Source organism: Perissodus microlepis, chromosome 18 (genome assembly GCF_051167445.1).
Source record: "Perissodus microlepis isolate ML-2025 ecotype Zambia chromosome 18, ASM5116744v1, whole genome shotgun sequence".
Taxonomy (NCBI): Eukaryota; Metazoa; Chordata; class Actinopteri; order Cichliformes; family Cichlidae; genus Perissodus; species Perissodus microlepis.
Window position 1 is genome coordinate 32,958,581 of NC_140478.1, and position 22,942 is coordinate 32,981,522.

Sequence of the window (22,942 nt, forward strand, 5' to 3'; positions counted from 1 at the left end):
ACAGAGACAACTGCAACGAGGTAAGCCAGAAAGAAACCAAAGCACATGTGAGTCTTTTGATTTTTGGTGTTGTGCACAGAAAGTCATTCACCAACAGTTTACGGGATACAGAGTAAAGTCGGAGGTAAAGACCAGGCTGTCGACAACAAGCTAAACTGGCAGTGATCAGAGAGGTTTGGAGCAAGTGTGGAGCCTATATCAAAAACGGGTGGCTTTAGGGGATGCTGCCCCTTCAAACAGTGTAATTATTCATACTCCTGGCCAATTTTGACTTAGTTACTTTTATTCAACCAGCAAGTTTTGTTTTTTGTGACACAGGCATCTCCCAAAAGATAAGATGACGTACAAGAGGTGTCATTGTGGGAAAAAAATATTTCTCAGCTTTTATTTACATTTGAGCAAAAAGTGACATGTCCAGAATTATTCATACCCTTCTCAATATTCTATAGAAAAGCCTTTATTGGCTATTACAGCAATCAAACGCTTCCTATAATTGCCGACCAGCTTGTCTCCACGGGTGTTTTTGCCCGTTCATCTTTAGCTATGAGCTCCAAATCTTTCAGGTTGGAGGGTCTTGTTGCCATCACCCTGATCTTTAGCTCCCTCCACAGATTCTCAGTTGGATTCAAGTCAGGACTCTGGCTGGGCCACTCCAAAACATTAATGTTTTTGTCTGCTAACCATTTCTTCACCACGTTTGCTGTGTGTTTTGGGTCAGTGTTGTGCTGTTTCTCTGCAGACTGCCTGATGTTGTTGAGAATCTTCATGTATTGCTCTTTTTTTCATGGTGCTGTTTACTGTGATTAGGTTCCCTATATATATATATATCAGTCACCCTTCACATCACATGCCAGGGGGGTAGCCATACTATTTAAGAAAAACGTCCCCTTTCAACTAAAATCTGTAATCAACGATCCTCAGGGACGATACATAATGGTTCCAGGGATGATAGCTTCTCTCCCACTAACCCTACTAAATATTTATGGTCCAAATACAGATGAGCCTATGTTTTTCAGAAAGGTGTTTGACTTGCTACTGGATGATACTGACTCTAATTTAGTAATAGCAGGAGATTGGAACTGCTCTTTAGACCCTTACCTTGATGTCATCATGCCCTCCCCAAGAGATTGCCTCTGTGCGGCTTCTGAATAATCTTTCTAAAGCTAGAAATTTAGTGGACATTTGGAGACTTCAACATCCCACTGATAAAGATTACTCTTTTTACTCTGGCGTCCACAAATCCTACAGTCGAATTGATTATTTTTTGGTCAGTTCAAGCCTTATTTCACACATTTCAAATTCCAGATATCACAATATTTTGATTTGTGATCACAGTCCCACATCTATATCATCGAGTCTTAGTCTGCCTAAAGAGAACTATTCCTGGCGTTTCAATCCAACCCTTCTCAGTGACGAAAATGTTATTAAATATATTACACCCAAACTCAAGGACTTTCTTGACTCAAATGAAAACGTAGAGGTCTCTGATTCAACACTGTGGGAAACATTAAAAGTTGTAATGCGTGGCGAAAAGGAGAAGATGAAGCGACTTTCTGGAATTAAAAGTGCCATTCCTCGTCTAGAAAGGGCTTACCAGAACTCTAAATCACCTGAGGATTACAGAGAAATATTAAAACTCAAATATGAATACAATGCAATTATACGGAGCCCCGCAGGGGACATGGGAGAAAATAAAATTAAGACGGACTTTTGCGAGATCTCGCAAAACAAAGTCGGGATCTCGCAAAACTTTTGCGAGATCTCACAAAACAAACTCGGGATCTCGCAAAACTTTTGCGAGATCTCGCAAAAGTTTTAGCCGCATTCTTCGGAGGCCGCCAGCTCGAAGCTGACCGGGAGGTCGAGGCACGGTGTGCCGGGAAGGCGGTGTTCCTCCTGGCTGTAGTAGGTCTCGACCTCCCGTTAGCTTCGAGCTAGTGGATGTCAGATCTCCGAAAACGTCGGAGCACTTTCGCAAACATGTGATGTCTTGTAAACCGAGCAGGTATCTGACGTTTACACAACTACATTCACGCCTCAAAATATCTTAAAAGTGTATTTTGTGACCCAGAAAGAGTACTACAACTAAGTAGCTGCCGCCATTTTTAGAATTCAACTTTTGCGAGATCTTGCAAAAGTTTTGCGAGATCCCGAGTTTGTTTTGCGAGATCTCGCAAAAGTTTTGCGAGATCCCGAGTTTGTTTTGCGAGATCTCGCAAAACTTTTGCGAGATCTCGCAAAAGTTTTTTTCTCCCATGTCCCCTGCGGGGCTTGGTACAATTATGAGTGACCAGGTCACCAATCTACTATTGAAGCTGAAACATAAATTGCTAGCGCAACAACTAAAAGGAACACAAGCTTCAAGAGCAATTCACAAAATAAGATCCAAACCGGGTGCTTTTCTAACAAATCCTATAGAAATTAATAAGCGCTTCAGAGAGTTCTATCAGGAATTGTACTCTTCCCAGCTGAATGTAACACAATCTGCTTTAAATTACTTTTTTGATTCTCTCAGTCTGCCTAGGCTAAATGAAGCTGAAAGAGATCAACTTGATTCGGACTTTACATTGCAAGAAGTGGTAGCTGCTATTAAGTCATTTGCATCTGGGAAGGCTTCAGGCCCGGACGGTTTTGGCAAAGAATTTTATAAGAACTTTTGTGATGGTCTTGCTCCATTCTTGCTTAGGATGATGTGTGATTCTAAAAACAAGGGTGTATTACTCCAAACTCTATACGACGCAAATATATCGTTAATTTTGAAGAAAGGCAGAGATGACTCAGATCCTGCTAACTTCAGGCCAGTTGCTCTTCAAAATTTTGATTGAAAGGTGATAACCAAAGTTTTAGCAACTAGGCTGAACAGGTACTTGACCTCCATTATTCACCCCGATCAAACAGGATTTATCCCTGGCAGACTTTCTTTCTTCAATGTTAACCATCTTCTCAACACCATCTATTCTGACCATGGTAGTTCGGGAGCAGCAGCAATTTTAGCTCTTGATGCACACAAAGCCTTTGATCAGGTTGAGTGGTTTTATATGTTCAAGTCATTACGGAAGTTTGGGTTTGGTGAAATATTTATATCTCGGGTTAAATTAGTATACGCAAATCCAATCTGTTCAGTTCTCACAAATGGAGAGAGGTCGGCGCCATTTCCTTTGCAGCGCTCTGTTCAGCAGGGCTGCCCCCTGTCCCCTGCTCTGTTTGCTCTGCCATTAGAGCCCCTTGCGATTTAAGATGAGAGCACATCCAAAAATACAAGGGCTCTTGGTCGGAGGGGTTGAAACTCTTATTAGTTTGTATGCAGACGGTGTACTATTATACCTGCGTAATGCAGAAGAATCTGTACCATCCCTTCTTAATTTGGTCACCAAATTTGGCAAAATTTCAGGATGTACAATTAATTGGATTAAAAGTGAACTTATGCCTTTATCTAAAACCTGTTTACCAAGTTTTCTTTGTAATGTTCCATTCAAAATAGTTAACGACCATCTCACATATCTTGGATTAACTGTTCCTAAAGATCCCAAATTAATTTTTAGCTTGAACTTTGCTGAATTTTTTATCAACATTAAAACATAACATCGAGTCATGGAAAATTCTTCCCCTATCCATGGTCGGTTGTATAAATTCCATAAAAATGGTCTCTCTTCCTAGATTCCTGTATCTTTGCCAAAATCTTCCTATTTATCTCACTTCCTCTTTCTTTAAGGAGTTGGACTCAATTATTACTTCTTACATGTGGAACAACAAGAATCCTAGGATTTCAAAACTACATTTACAAAAATCCAAATTGGAGGGAGGTCTGAGTTTACCAATATTTAAACATTATTACTGGGCTGCAAATCTAAGAGCCTTGACCTTCTGGCACCAGACATCCCCAGACCTTGGTGATTCCAACACCCCCTTTGGGTTAAAATGGAGGCTGACATTGTAAGGGACTCCTCTCTAGAGGCCCTGCTTTTCCAAAAGTAGGGAGGGCTGAGAGCTTTAGGAAACTGGGGTTTGATCCAAAACAATCTGTGCGGATTTTAAACCAAATTAGAGTTTTTTTGAACTGCCAAACTCCTCTGTTCAGGCACCAATATGTGATAACGAAGCCTTTTTGCCTCCTTGGGATGATAAATCCTGCTATGTTTGGAAGGAGAAGGGCTTAATCAAATTCAAAGATCTTTATATAGATGGAAAATTTGCATCATTTAATCAGCTTAAGCAAAAGTTCAGTTTACCGCCTTCACATTTTTACCGTTACCTACAAATCAGGCATTTTATGCAATCCAATATGAAGAATTACCAAGATGTTCCACATGAACATAACCTTTTTAATGTGCTCCTGAGCCCTCCTTACTCCAATCGTTTGATTTACACTATTGTACATTTGTTTGATGACAGCATTGAAGTGCAGACTACGAGGATAAGAGATGCTTGGAGGGAGGAATTGGGCATAGAAATGTCAGAATCAATGTGGGACAAATGCTTATCAAAGATTCATTCCTGCTCTGTTAACAGCAGACATCAGTTAATAAAATTTAAAATTGTCCATCGGCTACATTACTCCAAGGTTCGGCTACACAAAATTTATCCTTCAACTTCCCCCATATGTGACAGATGTAAAGTATCAGAGAGCACATTGGCTCACGCTTCCTGGCATTGCCCCTCATTGACCAACTTCTGGTCCAAAATATTTGATTGGTACTCTAAAGCTTACGGGATCTCCATCTCACCCAATCCAGAAATTGCAGTTTTTGGCTGTGTACGTTCCAGATTATGGATAATGGTAGTTTCTAATCTTTTTTTTTTTTGTCCTTCTCTATTGATTATTATTATTTTGCTATTTCTTGTCCTATTATCTCAGCACTTGAGCTGTATTTGTTCGTTGATGGGTTTCTATGCTAGAAAAATTAAAATAAAATATTGAAAAAAAATTGGCAAAAACATTCAAATGTACCTGTTTTAAGATTTCAGTGTTTTTAAAAAAGATAAAGTGAGCTATCAACAGAACGCAAAACAATTCCATCCTGTGACTTAAAAAGAGATTAACTGACATCAGGCAACACTTTACTATGCAATACCACTTTTCTACAACAAGATGGTGCAGTGACTCTATTTAACCAGGTAATTCATTAAGAGAAAATCTTGTTCACAGTGTCGGAGAAAAGACAAACCCTCCTGAGTAATGCAGATAGAGCTTTCTGTTCACCTTAAGAGACTGGTATCTTTATTTACTCCTTAGAGGTTTTCACAACACAGCATACACGAAATACAAATGGCTGTTGTGGAAGCTGCTAATGTCAGTACGGCTTGAAATATCCATGAAAACTATGTGAGTTCCTCATCTTACGCCCGGGAACATAAAGTAGAACAAAAGAACAGCCAGAAGATGCTGACGACCAAAGATTAATGGCTCTTCAGATCTGATCTGCTGCAGTGAGAGTCTGCTGCGACGCCCACAGTGACAGGAAACACCAAAACTGTGTACAAAAACACACTTCTTCACACTGCTCAGCTCCACTGGGGGCGACATCATCCAGTGGGCGGTGCTCTCCTTCTGCACTGTGTTCGACCATTGTGTCAATAATAAGTGCTGCTGTGAAGAGAACAATTCTCAGACTGAATGTTGAACATCAGCTAGTTTCTCCTGTTGATTTAAACCTTGTTGTACAGATGGAACATTGGCTGTGGATTATTCTTGCTGCTCTTTTCTTTGGTGAGATACAAACATCAACATGTTTCCTCTGCACACGACTCACAACAAGGACAGAAAGAGGAGATTTAATCATTTTACACTGTGGAACTTTTCAATAACTTCAACCATGTTTATTGATCCATCTCTTCCTCTGCATGTTCTGTTCTTCCTCAGAGTGTAAAGGAGAAGACAAAGTGATCCAGGAACAAGGAGATGTCATTGCTGCTGAAGGAGACACAGTTACACTTGGATGTACTTTTACAAGTCAAACAACACCCACCTTGTTCTGGTACAAACAAGAAGTAAACGCTTACCCAAAATATATCTTGCAGAAATTTCTCTCTGGAGCAACAGATAAAGCCCCAGAGTTCCAGGAGGACAGATTTGATGCTAAAATCAACAAGACATCAGTTCCTCTGAAGATCCAGAAGCTTCAGCTGTCTGACTCTGCTGTGTACTACTGTGCTCTGCAGCCCACAGTGACAGGAAACAGCAAAACTCTGTACAAAAACCTTTGGAGCAAAGACAACAGAATACTCCACAACATCCACTAGAGGGAGCCACACACTGTTAAACCTCTGATTCTTGTGTCATTGGACTGATGACAAAGACAACAGAGAAATGAAGCAGTAAAGATCAGAGACAGAGACAGAGCTGCTGTGAATGTGTGTGTGAATGGGTGAATGACTGAATGTAGTGTAAAGCGCTTTGGGGTCCTTAGGGACTGAGTAAAGCGCTATACAAATGCAGGCCATTTACCATTTAAAGAACACTTTCTAACAATGTCGAACATTTACAGTTTGTTTGTCTTCTGAAGAAACAGAAACAAAACTGCTTCAGCTGTCAGATATCACCACTCCGACATCTGAGCTCATAACCCACAAATAACTGAGACACAGTAAAAAAGAACAACAGATATTTGAATGTATTGTTATAAATTTACACAACTGTAATAATATGACACAGAAACTGCTGTAGAAAATCACTGAAAACATGCTGAACTCAAAGGTTGATTATAGCGTTATTAGAAAAGTTACAAAACCCTTCTTCCAGAATCGCAAAGAAATCTCCCAAAACAAGAAACTCCCTGAAATTCAAAAGGTCAAAAAAATGTGATCACAGATACAGCAGCAGAAATGAGCATCCTCTGAAGGGTGGCGCTGGCCTTCCTTAGTGATCGGGTGAGGAGGTCAACTGTTGATGAGGGACTTCTTACAAAAAAAAAAAAAAAAAAAAAAAATGAACAGATATTATCAGAACAAATGCTGCCAATCAGAATAGTAGTTGGAATGGTGTAAAGGTGTTTGAAATACGGTTTTCCCCACAAAACTTTCAGCACTACGACTTCTGCTGTTTGTGGGTCTTCATGTGCCATGACAAATGATGCCTCTGGCGGAACATTTTCCCACAGGTTTTACAGTGATATGGTTTCTCTCCCGTGTGGATAGTTTTGTGGTTTTTAAGTGACGATGACAGAGTAAATCTTTCCCCGCAGGTCTCACAAACATACGGCTTCTCTCCTGTGTGCGTTCTCATGTGGCGCACAAGGTTACAGCGTGTAGTGAAGGTTTTCCCACATGCTTGGCAAGGATGAGGCCTCTCTCCTGTGTGGATTCGGTGGTGGTCCATCAAAATACGCCTTTGATTGAAAGACTTCCCGCATGTTTTACAAGAGTATGGCCTCTCGCCGGTGTGGATTCTCATGTGGTTCATCAAATCACAGCGTTGAATAAAGGTTTTCTCACACGTTTTGCAAGAATGAATCCTCTCTCCCGTGTGAATTTTTGTGTGACGCAACAAAATGCTCTTTTCACTAAAAGTTTTCCCACATTCTTGGCAAGGATGAGGCCTCTCTCCTGTGTGGATTCTCATGTGGTTCATCAAATCACTGCGTTGAATAAAGGTTTTTCCACACGTTTTGCAAGAATGAATCTTCTCTCCCGTGTGAATTTTTGTGTGACGCAACAAAACACTCTTTTCACTAAAGGTTTTCTCACACGTTTTGCAGGTATGCAGCTTCTCTCTTGTTTGCATTCTGTGACGTGTCCTCTTTTGAGACTTTTTCTTGAAGGCTTTTTTACATTTTCTTAAGGGAAAACCATCTCCTTTCAAAGGCTGTTTACCTGTATCAGTGTTACACTTATCAGCTGGCATGGGAGAGTTTTCTGTATCATTGCTCTGACTTCTGCTACTATTTCCAGTCAAACCTGAATTGACATTCCTGCTTCCTTCCTGATCTTGGCTCTCGGCTACAGCAGAGCTGTGAGCAGCGAGCTGGTCACTGTCTGGTTCTGCTTCACTCTGGTTGCTTTCCCCCCAAGTAAAAGTCACCTTAAAAATGGTATCATTCTCTTCCTTCACTACAACCTGCTCGTCCTCCTGACTGCTGCGCAGTTCCTGCTGTTCCTCTTTAATCTGTGGAGCTTCTGGTTCCTCCCGGTCCAGTCTGGAGCTCCTCTCCTGGTTACAAAGCTGCTGCTCAGGAAGAACCTCCTCCTTACAGACATGCTGCTGTGCAAGGTCTGGAAGGACAGAAAGAGACAAGAAAAAGAAATAAACACGGTTATGACAATAGGACATCACCGTATATTCCTATTACTTAGTCAGCGTGTCAATCACCGTTCATTGTAGCAAGTTAGGGTTTCAATCCCAGCTGTTGTGGCAGTGCCGGGAATACATGTGAGCTGTGTGGAAGTGCAGAGTACTGAGAAGCAAGGTTTCTTTCACTTTGTAAAAATGGCTCCAAATTAATGGATGTCTATACTAATTCAGTATTTTGGACTAACAAAACCAAGATGCCCCCCTCCCAATGATGAAACTAACTGACCACCGACTCGTTTAGTAGTACTCAAATGTAAATTATTTTCCTGGTTCATTACAAACCACCAGTGCAGTGCTGTGAAATAAATGCACTGTGATTAACCAGGTTTTTTTTTTTTTTTTAGTTGCTAAAGTGGATGAAATGCTCGTGTTTACATCATTTAACACATCGGCGTGCAACAGAGCCGTTCCTAGAGTATTTAAAAGTAGAATGGGAGGCAGAGCCTTCAGTTTTCAGGCCCCTCTTCTGTGGAACCAGCTTCCAGTTTGGATTCAGGAGACAGACACTATCTCTACTTTTAAGATTAGGCTTCAAACTTTCCTTTTTGCTAAAGCATATAGTTAGGGCTGGACCAGGTGACCCTGGATCCTCCCTTAGTTATGCTGCAATAGACGTAGGCTGCCGGGGGATTCCCATGATGCACTGGGTGTTTCTTCTTCACTTACTATGTGTTAATAGACCTCTCTGCATTGAATCATTAGTTGTTATTAATCTCTGTCTCTCTTCCGCCGCATGTCTTTGTCCTGTCTTCCTCTCCTCACTCCTAACTGGTCGCAGCAGATGGCCCCGCCCCTCCCTGAGCCTTGTTCTGCTGGAGGTTTCTTCCTGTTAAAAGGGAGTTTTTCCTTCCCGCTGTCGCCAAAGTGCTTGCTCAGGGGGTCATATGATTGTTGGGTTTTTCTCTGTATCTACTGTACAATATAAAGCGCCTTGAGGCAACTTTTGTTGTGATTTGGCGCTGTATAAATAAAATGGAATTAAATTGAATTGAATTGAAGAAGGGCTCTAAAAAAGATTTAAGAAATTGGAGGCCCCTAACATTCATTCACCAGCATGGTCACAGGGCGTCATCTGATTGCTGGAGTTTTTTCCGCACTACTGTAGAGTCTTTGCCTTACAGTATAAAGTGTCTTGATGCGGTTGCTGTTATTTAGCGCCATATACATTGAAGTGAAATTAAAAATTGCTCTTTTGATCGTCTTATGTGTGCATTTTCTGGCGCTGGTTGATTATATTGATACCACTGTAACTCACACTGTGGATTTATTTTTCCCGAAAAATCGCTACAGAATAAACGTCACACACTCACCTGTCCTGTGCAGCTTGATTTGGGGTTTCCAGGTGATATCCAGCAGTCTGCGCTGACGGTCGATCTCTTCCTCGTACTGGACGATCGTTTTTTCAAACTCCAAGAATATTTGTTCAGCAGCAGCAGTTAGTCGCTCGTTGATAAACTCTCTCAGATACTGAACTGAAGGCATTGTTACTGCCACAGCTCACACACAACACAACACGACACAACCGACCTCCTGCTGAAACAAAGATTAGCGTCTCCACCCCGTTTACTTCCGCCTGGTGCCACACGGTGAAGTTCCGGCAGAAGAGGAGAGTTGCCTTTTCGTTCCGCTTCGTAACGCTTGAACGTGTCTGTTTCTCTTGATCCCCAAACACTTTTTATAACCACCATAAGTTTTCAGTTTCTGTTTTTCTCCGTTGCTGTGAGGGTCCATGCAGAGTGTATCCGGTCAAATTTCCACCAAAAGCAGAAATAAATAAATAAACAAGCAGAAAGTTAGAGACCGCAATCAAATTGGCTAAAATTCCACTGGTACTGAACGAGTTATTTTTGCTCATTATAAAGGAGAAAAGTAAAAAAATAAAAATCAGCCTGTTTATTGTATTTTGCTTTTATCTGTGTTTTTTACTTCAGAGGCAGCAGCAGGATCTATGACTGCTGTGCTTCTCTGACTGGGTGGACTGAGGTTTTGCCCCACACACGGGATTCCTACTTCTTTTTTCTTCTTCTTTTCCTTACTACTACTACTAATTCTTCTTCTTCGTCTTGTTATTATCATTATTATTATAAATGTATATTATCAGAATGGACACAATAAAAAAAAAAATCAAACAGCGGTTTACACAAACAAACAAAAAAAAAAAAAGTTCCAGAGTCTGTAGGAATCCACAGGAATTATTCCAGGTACATGGAAAACCAGGAATTTGAAATGTCATCTGTTTAACTTTGGGCAGAATCGGTGCTGCTGCAGTGCCAGAAGCTGCTGGATTAGTTTTCTGAGGGTCCCGGATGATCTCCATCACCTTGCTGTTTTCATTTGTTGGACACTAGAAATTAAAGTTTTGAAATAAACTCTGCCTGAATTAATTATCCAGTTGTTCATTATATTTGTTCATTAAGTGGGTCACAGATGGTACTATTGTTTCCATCCAGGTTCCTAAAAACCTTATCAGTGAGCTGCTGATTAAAGGAGCTGATGATGTGATTTTCAGCCTTTGAAAAATGAAAATGATAAATTTGTGATGACCACATCTTTAAAGTCCTAGGACCTGGCGTCCACATATGTGGACATCACATTTTGGGTTATTTAGACCAAAATACTCAATTTTGCTCTACAAGGGCCTGATATCCACTTACGAGGACATTATGCTGCCACTGTTCTATCGAAATTTTAAACAAATATCCTCATATGTGGCTCTTATTTTTCTTAGAAACAAAAATCAGGTTTAAAAAAATCTGGCAATTCTTTGTTTTTACATTCATCAGGTCCCAATCAGCCCAAATATCAAAGAGAAATTAAAAACGCATGCCGTGGAAGAGTTCGGGTCTTAGGAGGTTAAAGTCCTTCACATTTAATAAAGCAAACAACATAGAAGAGCTGAGCTTCAGTAAATGAAACATGAATGAAAATGAAACACAAAGAATGTTATGGAACCAGGTATGGCGCGAGGCAGAAACATCCCATTGTGTAGGTTTAGACTTTTTAACTAACAGATGTCAGCGTGTGAGAGTAAACGGCTGTTTTTGCAATCAGCTGAATTCTTCTTCTGGTTCACCACAGGGATGTTGTCTCTCTCCCCTACTGTATATTTTGTACACCAATGACTGTCGGAGTACACAGCCTAACAGGCATTTCATTAAATATGTGGATGACACAGTCATGGTGAAGAATATTCCCATAGGCCTGTTGTGGATGAGTTTGTTTCTTGGTGTGATCAGTCATTCTTAAAGATCAACACCTTGAAAACTGAGGACCTGGTAAACTGACTCCAGGAGGACATCCCCCCATCCTGCACTAACAGTAGTAAACAGTGCAGCCATTGAACTGGTGGACAGTTGGAAGTATTTGGGGTTTGTTCTTGATCATGCTCTGTCCTTTGAGTCACATCTTGATGCTACAGTGAAAAAGATCCAACAACAGCTGCACGTTTTAAGGAGATTGAAAGTTTTTAATGTTTCATGTGAAATGATGAACCTTTTTTTAAATAAAAGTGTGACTGAATCTGTTTTAATGTTTTGTATCATTGCTTGGTTTGGTGATCAGACTTGGTAACCTGGCTAAAGTGACTCGTCAGATTTCAGGCAGGTGCTGAGGAAGGCAGCCTCTGTCGTGTGAAGAGTAAGAGACATAGAGTGTCTTTTATACCTGCTGCTGTTATCATGCTTAATAACACCAAACTATAAGCGCTGTTGCCATAACAACCGCACTTTGTTGATGCTAAGGATAAAACTTGGTTATATATTTAAGTGCATATTAGAAGTCATTGTCCATTTGGCCCAGCTGGTTCCATTTTCTATTTTTCTTTTATAATTAAAAAGACAAATTAGGAAGATTTTTTAAAAAAATGTTTTGATGGACATTTGAACCGACAGGCGTCACACGCTGTTTCACCACAGAGTTTAATCCTTCAGTCAATTCAAATCTACCAGCTTGTTTGTAAATCTGCTGCTCCACACACATAAATATAAATAACTAATTTTACTTTTTATTGCTAGTTTTTAAGTCTTTCTTCATGTATTGTGTTGTAATTCCTGTGTACTGGCTTTGTAAACATGGATTCATAATGTTAAAGCCATGCTAACTTGCTTTATTTTCCCCACAAAACAATAAACCATATGTGTGTGTGTGTGTGTGTGTATATATATATATATATATATATATATATATATATATATATATATATATATAAAACACACCAGGAGTCAGGTTCTGTGAATTCTTCTGGTGTCTCCACATTTATAGCTCATCTAATCTGGAAACATATCTGACTCTGAGTCTCACTTTTAGCTCAGTGATGGAGAACATTTGGCTCGTTGTGCACACAGTGCAAAGTGCTCCCTCCTCCCAGTGATTCAAATGCTGCTAACAGTCTGTGAACCAGGAGGAAGAGGAAGTGAGAGAAGTGAAACTCAAAGAGGAGACAGAGGGCGACATCATCCAGTAGGCGGTGCTCTCCTTCTGCACTGTGTTCAACCATTGTGTCAATAATAAGTGCTGCTGTGAAGAGAACAATTCTCAGACTGAATGTTGAACATCAGCTAGTTTCTCCTGTTGATTTAAACCTTGTTGTACAGATGGAACATTGGCTGTGGATTATTCTTGCTGCTCTTTTCTTTGGTGAGATACAAACATCAACATGTTTCCTCTGCACACGATTCACAACAAGATGAGGAGATAAATACTTTTTATTATAAACACTAAATGTATTATTAAATGATGTTTAACATTGCACCTGTTACATTTTAACTTCAATCATGTTTATTGATCCATCTCTTCCTCTGCATGTTCTGTTCTTCCTCAGAGTGTAAAGGAGAAGACAAAGTGATCCAGGAACAAGGAGATGTCATTGCTGCTGAAGGAGACACAGTTACACTTTACTGCAAATATGAAACAACTTCTACATATGCTACATATCTGTTCTGGTACAAACAAGATGTGAACAACTTTCCAAAGTATGTTTTAAGGCGAGACAGTACGGGAGCTGAAGAGAATGCTCAAGAGTTCCCGAAGGACAGATTTGATGCTGAGCTCAACCAGACATCAGTTCCTCTGAAGATCCAGAAGCTTCAGCTGTCTGACTCTGCTGTGTACTACTGTGCTCTGCAGCCCACAGTGACAGGAAACAGCAAAACTCTGTACAAAAACCTTTGGAGCAAAGACAACAGAATACTCCACAACATCCACTAGAGGGAGCCACACACTGTTAAACCTCTGATTCTTGTGTCATTGGACTGATGACAAAGACAACAGAGAAATGAAGCAGTAAAGATCAGAGACAGAGACAGAGCTGCTGTGGAAGCACAAAACTGTTTGATTGGCTGAGCTATTAAACTGGCCCCGCCCACTGAAGTTGAGCTCATCCAATGACATTATTTGTTGGTCATTGTGCTGCAGTGGAAGAACATTGTTCATGTGCTGTCTGTCTGGCTTTAATAACTCCAAAGACATGTTGCTGCACCTCTTTTTGCTTCTATCTCACATTATAGGTGAGTTTAAGAACAGGGATTAAAGTTTAGTTGAAGCTGCTGCATTAAGCAGATATACAGACTGCATTTCACTACTTTTCTTCTTTCTTTTTCCAGGACTAACAGCTGGAGACTCAATCACTCCTCAACAACCTGAAGTCACTAAAACAGAAGGAGAATCTGTCACACTCACATGTGACTATCAGATAAGTGGCACCCCTTATGTTTACTGGTACAAACATCATTCTGACCTTCAGGCTCCTCAGTTCATACTTTGGAAAGAAGCAAGAGGATCCACAACTCAGTATATTCCTGATAGTCGATATAAATCAGAAACATCAGATCGATCAACTAATCTGACCATAGCAGCCCTAACCCTGGCAGACACAGCTCTCTACTACTGTGCTCTACAAACACAGTGATACAAAGTGTAGAAGAGGCTGTACAAAAACCTGAACACAGATATCTGACTACTCTTCAAAGAGGAGGGAAGTGGTATTCAAAGCACAGCTTCATATCAGATGGATTCTGCTAATTCCTGTTTTATCAGAGTCACTGTGGTTACAGCTGCTAATGAAACACTGTGGGAGGATTCACATGAGCAGCAAATCCACATCAACCACAAACCAACACTTTATATCAGCATCAACAGTCAGGAGGAAACATCGTCGCTGTCTTTGGTCCTGAAATTCAAAGCAACTGAAGTGTAAATGTTGTGAAGCTGAAGGAAAGAGATTCACTTCCTGGTTAAATAAAGGATAACATTAATTCGGTATTTCTTTTCTCATTGTTTGTTCCAGAGTTGAAATGAAATAAAAATGTATTAAAAGTCTTTAATTTTTGTCAACATACTGCAGGAAATGTTGATTCAGGTATTAGAGGATTGGAGGTTGCACATTATCTTTGAGTTCCTCCTGCAAAGTGGGAATAATCGACACTCTCAGTGTGTTCTGATCTGATCTTCTGCTGGGATTAAAAATAAACGAACACAATCAAATCCTCTCCTCCTTAAACTTTACAGTCTGATATGGAAACTTGTGCAGACGCTTGTGCAACGAGACCAGCTGTAAAAATCACTGTGTGGATTTCTCTAACGTGTCGCTGCAGCTCGCTGGATTGTTTAACACCAAGAGATGGTTCACTGCTCCAACAGACCCTGAAAGTTATTTTCTGTGGCTCCACCCACTGATTTACTCAGCCAATGAGATGGCATCCTTTATGGATTTGACGTAAAAAATGTACTGTTGACATTTATAAAGGGAGCTCAGTGAGAAGATTGATGTAAGAGGTGGAAACTCCTGACCTGACCCTCAGTTCTTACTAGGGCTGCCACGATTAGTCGACTAGTCACGATTACGTCGACTATTAAAATCGTCGACGACTGATTTAATAGTCGACGCGTCGTTTGAAGCTTTGTAAGATCACAAAAGACGCAGGAATAAGTAGTAGGATTTAAGAGTGTAATAACGGACTGAAACAGAAGATGGCAGCACTGCATGTACAAGGATGCCAGCTGCTGTTAAACCCCGAAGAAGAAGTAGCTCTGTCCCAGAATTCATAGCGCAGCCCTGCTCAGTTTCCAACAATGGCGGCAGCTAGTTAGTTTTAATATTACTCTTATTATTCTTTCTGGGACACAAAATAAACATTTAACATATGTTCAGGCGAGAATGTAGCTGTGTAAACCTCAAATATCTGCTCAGTTTATCAAGACACCACATATTTTTAAAAGCGCTCCGACGTTTTCGGAGATGTCTGTTACCCGCTAGCTCGATAGCTAGCCGGGGGCAAGGCTCACTAGAGCCCTGAGAACACCGGACTCCCGGAAAATCGTTTTCAAACCCACTGCCGTCTTTCGCTACTCAGGTTAAACATATATAAGTCACTTAGATAACTTAAAAATGTTATTGTTTGGCTTTTTTTTAGTATTTTATTTGTTCCTGAGTAAATCGGTTTGGCTGAGATTAAAGTTATAGTTTTTACACAGCTGAATAAACGTCAAGCAGACAACTGATTATCAGAAGTGTGAGATGCTCAAGAATTTACTCCGGTGTCCTGTTATATTTTAGATAGCAAGGAGTTTATTAAACTTCACCGAAACAATCTGCAAATTTTATTAAAATTTAATAAACTATCATCTTGTCTTTATTTTTAGTTAGCACATACCTTACACACTTAAAGCTGTAAGCTAATGATAGTTATATAAGAGCAGATGCTGCTGGTGCAGTAAGTTGTACGTTTTACGTCCAATGGATGATGATCTGATTAGTCGACTAATCGCAAAATTAATCGGTGACTAGTCGACTATCAAAATAATCGTTTGTGGCAGCCCTAGTTCTTACCTGTGCATTTCTGGGAGTTCCTTTCTCTAAGCGCACTACACTGGGAGGGGAATATTTAAGTCAAGCACACAAACTGATTTACTATTATTTTCAACACACAGTCTCTTTGTGCAGATATTGCATCTTATATTTTGCGCTCGATATGGCAGAGTTAAAGCTGCATGGAGATTTAAGAGCTCATGCTAGAAGAGTGAATGCCAACAAAGATGTGATAAAAACTTACAAATAACCAATTCACCCAACTCTAAATGTGCTCACTGTACTCAGCCTCCACTCTGTGTGGTTTATGTCTATGCTCTCCATTATTCTCCCTTTCAGCCACTCATTCATTGAACCCATCTCCTCCACATCTCCACCTCACCCAAATCAGTCAGAGCGCGAGAAATGAAGCAGTAAAGATCAGAGACAGAGCTGCTGTGGAAGAACAAAACTATTAGAAGAAAGAAAAACTTTATTTATAAAGAACACTTTCTAACAATGTCGAACATTTACAGTTTGTTTGTCTTCTGAAGAAACAGAAACAAAACTGCTTCAGCTGTCAGATATCACCACTCCGACATCTGAGCTCATAACCCACAAACAACTGAGACACAGTAAAAAAGAATAACAGATATTTCAATCAGAGTCAGATACCGTCTCGTATCCTCTGGTTTTCAACAACACTCAGAATCCAAGTGATGGAGGTAAAGTTTGTGCGACTCTGTCACAGGAGAAAATCTTAAAGGCTGCAGATGAAGACCATCAGCTGACAAAATGCTCCTCCACTTTTTTAATATTTGAATGTATTGTTATAAATTTACACAATTGTAATAATATGACACAGAAACTGCTGTAGAAAATCACTGAAAACATGCTGAACTCAAAGGTTGATTATAGCGTTATTAGAAAAGTTACAAAACCCTTCTTCCAGAATCGTAAAGAAATCTCCCAAAACTAGAAACTCCCTGAAATTCAAAAGGTCAAAAGAACGTTATCACAGATACAGCAGCAGAAATGAGCATCCTCTGAAGGGTGGCGCTGGCCTTCCTTAGTGATTGGGTGAGGAGGTCAACTGTTAATAAGGGACTTCTTACAAAAAAAAAAAAGAAAAATGAACAGATATTATCAGAACAAATGCTGCCAATCAGAATAGTTGTTGGAGTAGTGTAAAGGTGTTTGAAATATGGTTTTTGCACAAAACTTTCAGCACTACGACTTCTGCTGTTTGTGGGTCTTCATGTGCAACGACAAATGATGACTCTGGCGGAACATTTTCCCACAGGTTTTACAGTGATACGGTTTCTCTCCCGTGTGGATAGTTTTGTGGCTTTTAAGTGACGTTGACAGAGTAAATCTTTCCCCGCAGGTCTCACAAACATACGGCTTCTCTCCCGTGTGCATTCTCATGTGGCGCACAAGGTTACAGCGTGTAGTGTAGGTTTTCCCACATGCTTGGCAAGGATGAGGCCTCTCTCCTGTGTGGCTTGTGGTGTGGATTTTAAGCGACGCTGACGTTGTAAATCTTTCCCCGCAGGTCTCACAAACGTGAGGCTTCTCTCCTGTGTGGCGTCGCATGTGGCTCAACAAATTATTACCTTGACTAAAGGTTTTTCCACACGTTGTGCAAGAATACGGCCTCTCGCCGGTGTGGATTCGCTGGTGGGCCATCAAATTACCACTTTGATTGAAAGACTTCCCGCATGTTTTACAAGAGTATGGCCTCTCGCCGGTGTGAATTCTCATGTGGTTCATCAAATCACTGCGTTGAATAAAGGTTTTTCCACACGTTTTGCAAGAATGAATCTTCTCTCCCGTGTGAGTTTTTGTGTGACGCAACAAAACGCTCTTTTCACTAAAGGTTTTCTCACACGTTTTGCAGGTATGCAGCTTCTGGCTTGTTTGCATTCTGGGACGTGTCCTCTTTTGAGACTTTTTCTTGAAGGCTTTTTTACATTTTCTTAAGGGAAAACCATCTCCTTTCAAAGGCTGTTTACCTGTATCAGTGTTACACTTATCAGCTGGCATGGGAGAGTTTTCTGTATCATTGCTCTGACTTCTGCTACTATTTCCAGTCAAACCTGAATTGACATTCCTGCTTCCTTCCTGATCCTGGCTCTCAGCTACAGCAGAGCTGTGAGCAGCGAGCTGGTCACTGTCTGGTTCTGCTTCACTCTGGTTGCTTTCCCCCCAAGTAACAGTCACCTTAAAAATGGTATCATTCTCTTCCTTCACTACAACCTGCTCGTCCTCCTGACTGCTGCGCAGTTCCTGCTGTTCCTCTTTAATCTGAGGAGGTTCTGGTTCCTCCCGGTCCAGTCTGGAGCTCCTCTCCTGGTTACAAAGCTGCTGCTCAGGAAGAACCTCCTCCTTACAGACATGCTGCTGTGCAAGGTCTGGAAGGACAGAAAGAGACAAGAAAAAGAAATAAACACGGTTATGACAATAGGACATCACCGTATATTCCTATTACTTAGTCAGCGTGTCAATCACCGTTCATTGTAGCAAGTTAGGGTTTCAATCCCAGCTGTTGTGGCAGTGCCGGGAATACATGTGAGCTGTGTGGAAGTGCAGAGTACTGAGAAGCAAGGTTTCTTTCACTTTGTAAAAATGGCTCCAAATTAATGGATGTCTATACTAATTCAGTATTATGGACTAACAAAACCAAGATGCCCCCCTCCCAATGATGAAACTAACTGACCACCGACTCGTTTAGTAGTACTCAAATGTAAATTATTTTCCTGGTTCATTACAAACCACCAGTGCAGTGCTGTGAAATAAATGCACTGTGATTAACCAGGTTTTTTTTCACTGCCCACACGCAGGCCTCGTTACTGCCAGACCTGCTGAATGAAAAAAAAAAAAGCCGTCTGACAAAGTGATTCCAGCGAACCACAGCAAGAGCCAACGTGAACCTTCCTCAGAGTAGCCAGCCTACCAAAATCTCTTCAAGAGCACAGCAACAACTCATCCAGGATGTCACAGAAAAACAGAACAACACATAAAGAACTTAGTTCAATATTCAACAACAAGACAGAATCTGGGAGACTAGACGAGACAAAAGTTGAACTTTCTGGAAGGTTTGAGTCCCGTTTTAAGTGATGTAAAACTAACACAACATTTCAAAAAAGAACATCATAGCAACAGTCAAACATGGTGGTGGCAGTGTGATGCTGTGGGGCTGCTTTGCTGCTTCTGGGTGACGACCAGAAAGCCCTGACGGAAAATCCCAGTCCGACTTCAAAGTCTTAAAGGATTTCGCAGCCTGCTGTTCCGCACCGTCGTAAACCTTCCAAATGCTGAACTGCAAAACTTTGGAACAGCCTTCTGCCTCCGCTCTTGAGTCATTGGCCTTATGTAAGCATCTCCTCTTCATGTAATCTTTATGTTTTGTCTTGATCTAATCAAAATGTAACTTTTAAAGAAAACAATTTCTTAAACACAAAAAATATCTAAATTTTTTGAGTACAGTCGAAGGTCAAAGTCAAATAAAATTAAGATATATATGGAATCTAAATTAAGGCAAAAAATGTATCTTTACTCTGTTTTCTTGGAAAAGTTTCTGACATTAAAAGGAGCGAGGTTTTTGTGCTGCTGAGAAGAGCACAAACATGAATTAATATTAATAATAATTCAGTATCAAACTAACAACCCTCGGGCCCGTGGCTCAGAGTTTATTGGTTCATGTACAATTTTACTGACTTGTCAAAAAAGCTTTTATTTGCATATTTTAAAAATATTAATGCAATTTAACTGATACAATATTTTATATTATTTCACTTTTAATTTGAAAAATGTTATGAAAGCCTAGAAATGAATACGGTGGATTACACCCCACGCCCCCCTGCAGACTTAAAACTGGAGGCTGTGAGGACTTAATGTTGTTTATTCACACGCTGCTCCTAAATCTGTTTGTATTGCAGGTCTGTGTTTAGTTGCTAAAGTGGATGAAATGCTTGTGTTTACATCATTTAACACATCGGCTTGCAACAGAGCCGTGCATTAAACGAAGCATCAAAGCAAAGGTATGTATGTCTGTACCCATTACAGGTACTGCAGCAAGAGTCCTGACAGGGACTAGAAGGAGAGAGCAGATTTCTCCTGCTTTGGCTTCCCTTCATTGGCTTCCTGTTAAATCCAGAATTGAATTCAAAATCCTGCTCCTCACATACAAGGTCTTAAATAATCAGGCCCCATCTTATCTTAATGACCTTGTAGTACCATATCACCCTATTAGAGCACTTCGCTCTCACACTGCAGGCCTACTTGTTGTTTCTAGAGTATTTAAAAGTAGAATGGGAGGCAGAGCCTTCAGTTTTCAGGCCCCTCTTCTGTGGAACCAGCTTCCAGTTTGGATTCAGGAGACAGACACTATCTCTACTTTCAAGATTAGGCTTCAAACTTTCCTTTTTGCTAAAGCATATAGTTAGGGCTGGACCAGGTGACCCTGAATCCTCCCTTAGTTATGCTGCAATGGACGTAGGCTGCCGGGGGATTCCCATGATGCACTGGGTGTTTCTTCTTCACTTACTATGTGTTAATAGACCTCTCTGCATTGAAACATTAGTTGTTATTAATCTCTGTCTCTCTTCCGCCGCATGTCTTTGTCCTGTCTTCCTCTCCTCACTCCTAACTGGTCGCAGCAGATGGCCCCGCCCCTCCCTGAGCCTTGTTCTGCTGGAGGTTTCTTCCTGTTAAAAGCGCCCTGAGGCAACTTTTGTTGTGATTTGGCGCTGTGTAAATAAATGGAATTAAATTGAATTGAAGAAGGGCTCTAAAAAAGATTTAAGAAATTGGAGGCCCCTAACATTCATTCACCAGCATGGTCACAGGGCGTCATCTGATTGCTGGAGTTTTTTCCGCACTACTGTAGAGTCTTTGCCTTACAGTATAAAGTGTCTTGATGCGGTTGCTGTTATTTAGCGCCATATACATTGAAGTGAAATTAAAAATTGCTCTTTTAATCGTCTTATGTGTGCATTTTCTGGCGCTGGTTGATTATATTGATACCACTGTAACTCACACTGTGGATTTATTTTTCCCGAAAAATCGCTACAGAATAAACGTCACACACTCACCTGTCCTGTGCAGCTTGATTTGGGGTTTCCAGGTGATATCCAGCAGTCTGCGCTGACGGTCGATCTCTTCCTCGTACTGGACGATCGTTTTTTCAAACTCCAAGAATATTTGTTCAGCAGCAGCAGTTAGTCGCTCGTTGATAAACTCTCTCAGATACTGAACTGAAGGCATTGTTACTGCCACAGCTCACACACAACACAACACGACACAACCGACCTCCTGCTGAAACAAAGATTAGCGTCTCCACCCCGTTTACTTCCGCCTGGTGCCACACGGTGAAGTTCCGGCAGAAGAGGAGAGTTGCCTTTTCGTTCCGCTTCGTAACGCTCGAACGTGTCTGTTTCTCTTGATCCCCAAACACTTTTTATAACCACCATAAGTTTTCAGTTTCTGTTTTTCTCCGTTGCTGTGAGGGTCCATGCAGAGTGTATCCGGTCAAATTTCCACCAAAAGCAGAAATAAATAAATAAACAAGCAGAAAGTTAGAGACCGCAATCAAATTGGCTAAAATTCCACTGGTACTGAACGAGTTATTTTTGCTCATTATAAAGGAGAAAAGTAAAAAAATAAAAATCAGCCTGTTTATTGTATTTTGCTTTTATCTGTGTTTTTTACTTCAGAGGCAGCAGCAGGATCTATGACTGCTGTGCTTCTCTGACTGGGTGGACTGAGGTTTTGCCCCACACACGGGATTCCTACTTCTTTTTTCTTCTTCTTTTCCTTACTACTACTACTAATTCTTCTTCTTCGTCTTGTTATTATCATTATTATTATAAATGTATATTATCAGAATGGACACAATAAAAAAAAAATATCAAACAGCGGTTTACACAAACAAACAAAAAAAAAAAAGTTCCAGAGTCTGTAGGAATCCACAGGAATTATTCCAGGTACATGGAAAACCAGGAATTTGAAATGTCATCTGTTTAACTTTGGGCAGAATCGGTGCTGCTGCAGTGCCAGAAGCTGCTGGATTAGTTTTCTGAGGGTCCCGGATGATCTCCATCACCTTGCTGTTTTCATTTGTTGGACACTAGAAATTAAAGTTTTGAAATAAACTCTGCCTGAATTAATTATCCAGTTGTTCATTATATTTGTTCATTAAGTGGGTCACAGATGGTACTATTGTTTCCATCCAGGTTCCTAAAAACCTTATCAGTGAGCTGCTGATTAAAGGAGCTGATGATGTGATTTTCAGCCTTTGAAAAATTAAAATGATAAATTTGTGATGACCACATCTTTAAAGTCCTAGGACCTGGCGTCCACATATGTGGACATCACATTTTGGGTTATTTAGACCAAAATACTCAATTTTGCTCTACAAGGGCCTGATATCCACTTACGAGGACATTATGCTGCCACTGTTCTATCGAAATTTTAAACAAATATCCTCATATGTGGCTCTTATTTTTCTTAGAAACAAAAATCAGGTTTAAAAAACTCTGGCAATTCTTTGTTTTTACATTCATCAGGTCCCAATCAGCCCAAATATCAAAGAGAAATTAAAAACGCATGCCGTGGAAGAGTTCGGGTCTTAGGAGGTTAAAGTCCTTCACATTTAATAAAGCAAACAACATAGAAGAGCTGAGCTTCAGTAAATGAAACATGAATGAAAATGAAACACAAAGAATGTTATGGAACCAGGTATGGCGCGAGGCAGAAACATCCCATTGTGTAGGTTTAGACTTTTTAACTAACAGATGTCAGCGTGTGAGAGTAAACGGCTGTTTTTGCAATCAGCTGAATTCTTCTTCTGGTTCACCACAGGGATGTTG

General features: G+C 40.5%; 2 protein-coding genes across 2 annotated transcripts; both read right to left on the bottom strand.

The window, feature by feature from the left end:
• Positions 1 to 6,596: 6,596 nt before the first annotated feature.
• LOC146368637 (uncharacterized) lies at positions 6,597 to 9,887 on the bottom strand. The gene is made up of 2 exons (XM_084912241.1): positions 9,598 to 9,887; positions 6,597 to 8,208 (listed from the first exon to the last, which is right to left on the bottom strand). Exons 1-2 carry the CDS (start codon positions 9,767 to 9,769, stop codon positions 7,025 to 7,027), a joined length of 1,356 nt encoding a protein of 451 aa, XP_084768367.1. The 5' UTR covers positions 9,770 to 9,887; the 3' UTR covers positions 6,597 to 7,024.
• A 6,656-nt stretch (positions 9,888 to 16,543) lies between these two features.
• LOC146368638 (uncharacterized) lies at positions 16,544 to 21,458 on the bottom strand. Its single transcript, XM_084912242.1, has 2 exons — positions 21,167 to 21,458; positions 16,544 to 18,484 (listed from the first exon to the last, which is right to left on the bottom strand). The coding sequence occupies exons 1-2, from the start codon at positions 21,336 to 21,338 to the stop codon at positions 17,301 to 17,303; spliced, it is 1,356 nt and encodes a 451-aa protein (XP_084768368.1). The 5' UTR covers positions 21,339 to 21,458; the 3' UTR covers positions 16,544 to 17,300.
• Positions 21,459 to 22,942: the final 1,484 nt, after the last annotated feature.

Bases quoted from the DNA above. Each gene is read 5' to 3' on its own strand.
- LOC146368637 (XM_084912241.1), bottom strand. From the start codon at position 9,769: ATGCCTTCAGTTCAGTATCTGAGAGAGTTTATCAACGAGCGACTAACT. The intron at 8,209-9,597 runs GTGAGTGTGTGA...CTGTCCTTCCAG, and splicing joins AATCAAGCTGCACAGGACAG to ACCTTGCACAGCAGCATGTC.
- LOC146368638 (XM_084912242.1), bottom strand. From the start codon at position 21,338: ATGCCTTCAGTTCAGTATCTGAGAGAGTTTATCAACGAGCGACTAACT. The intron at 18,485-21,166 runs GTGAGTGTGTGA...CTGTCCTTCCAG, and splicing joins AATCAAGCTGCACAGGACAG to ACCTTGCACAGCAGCATGTC.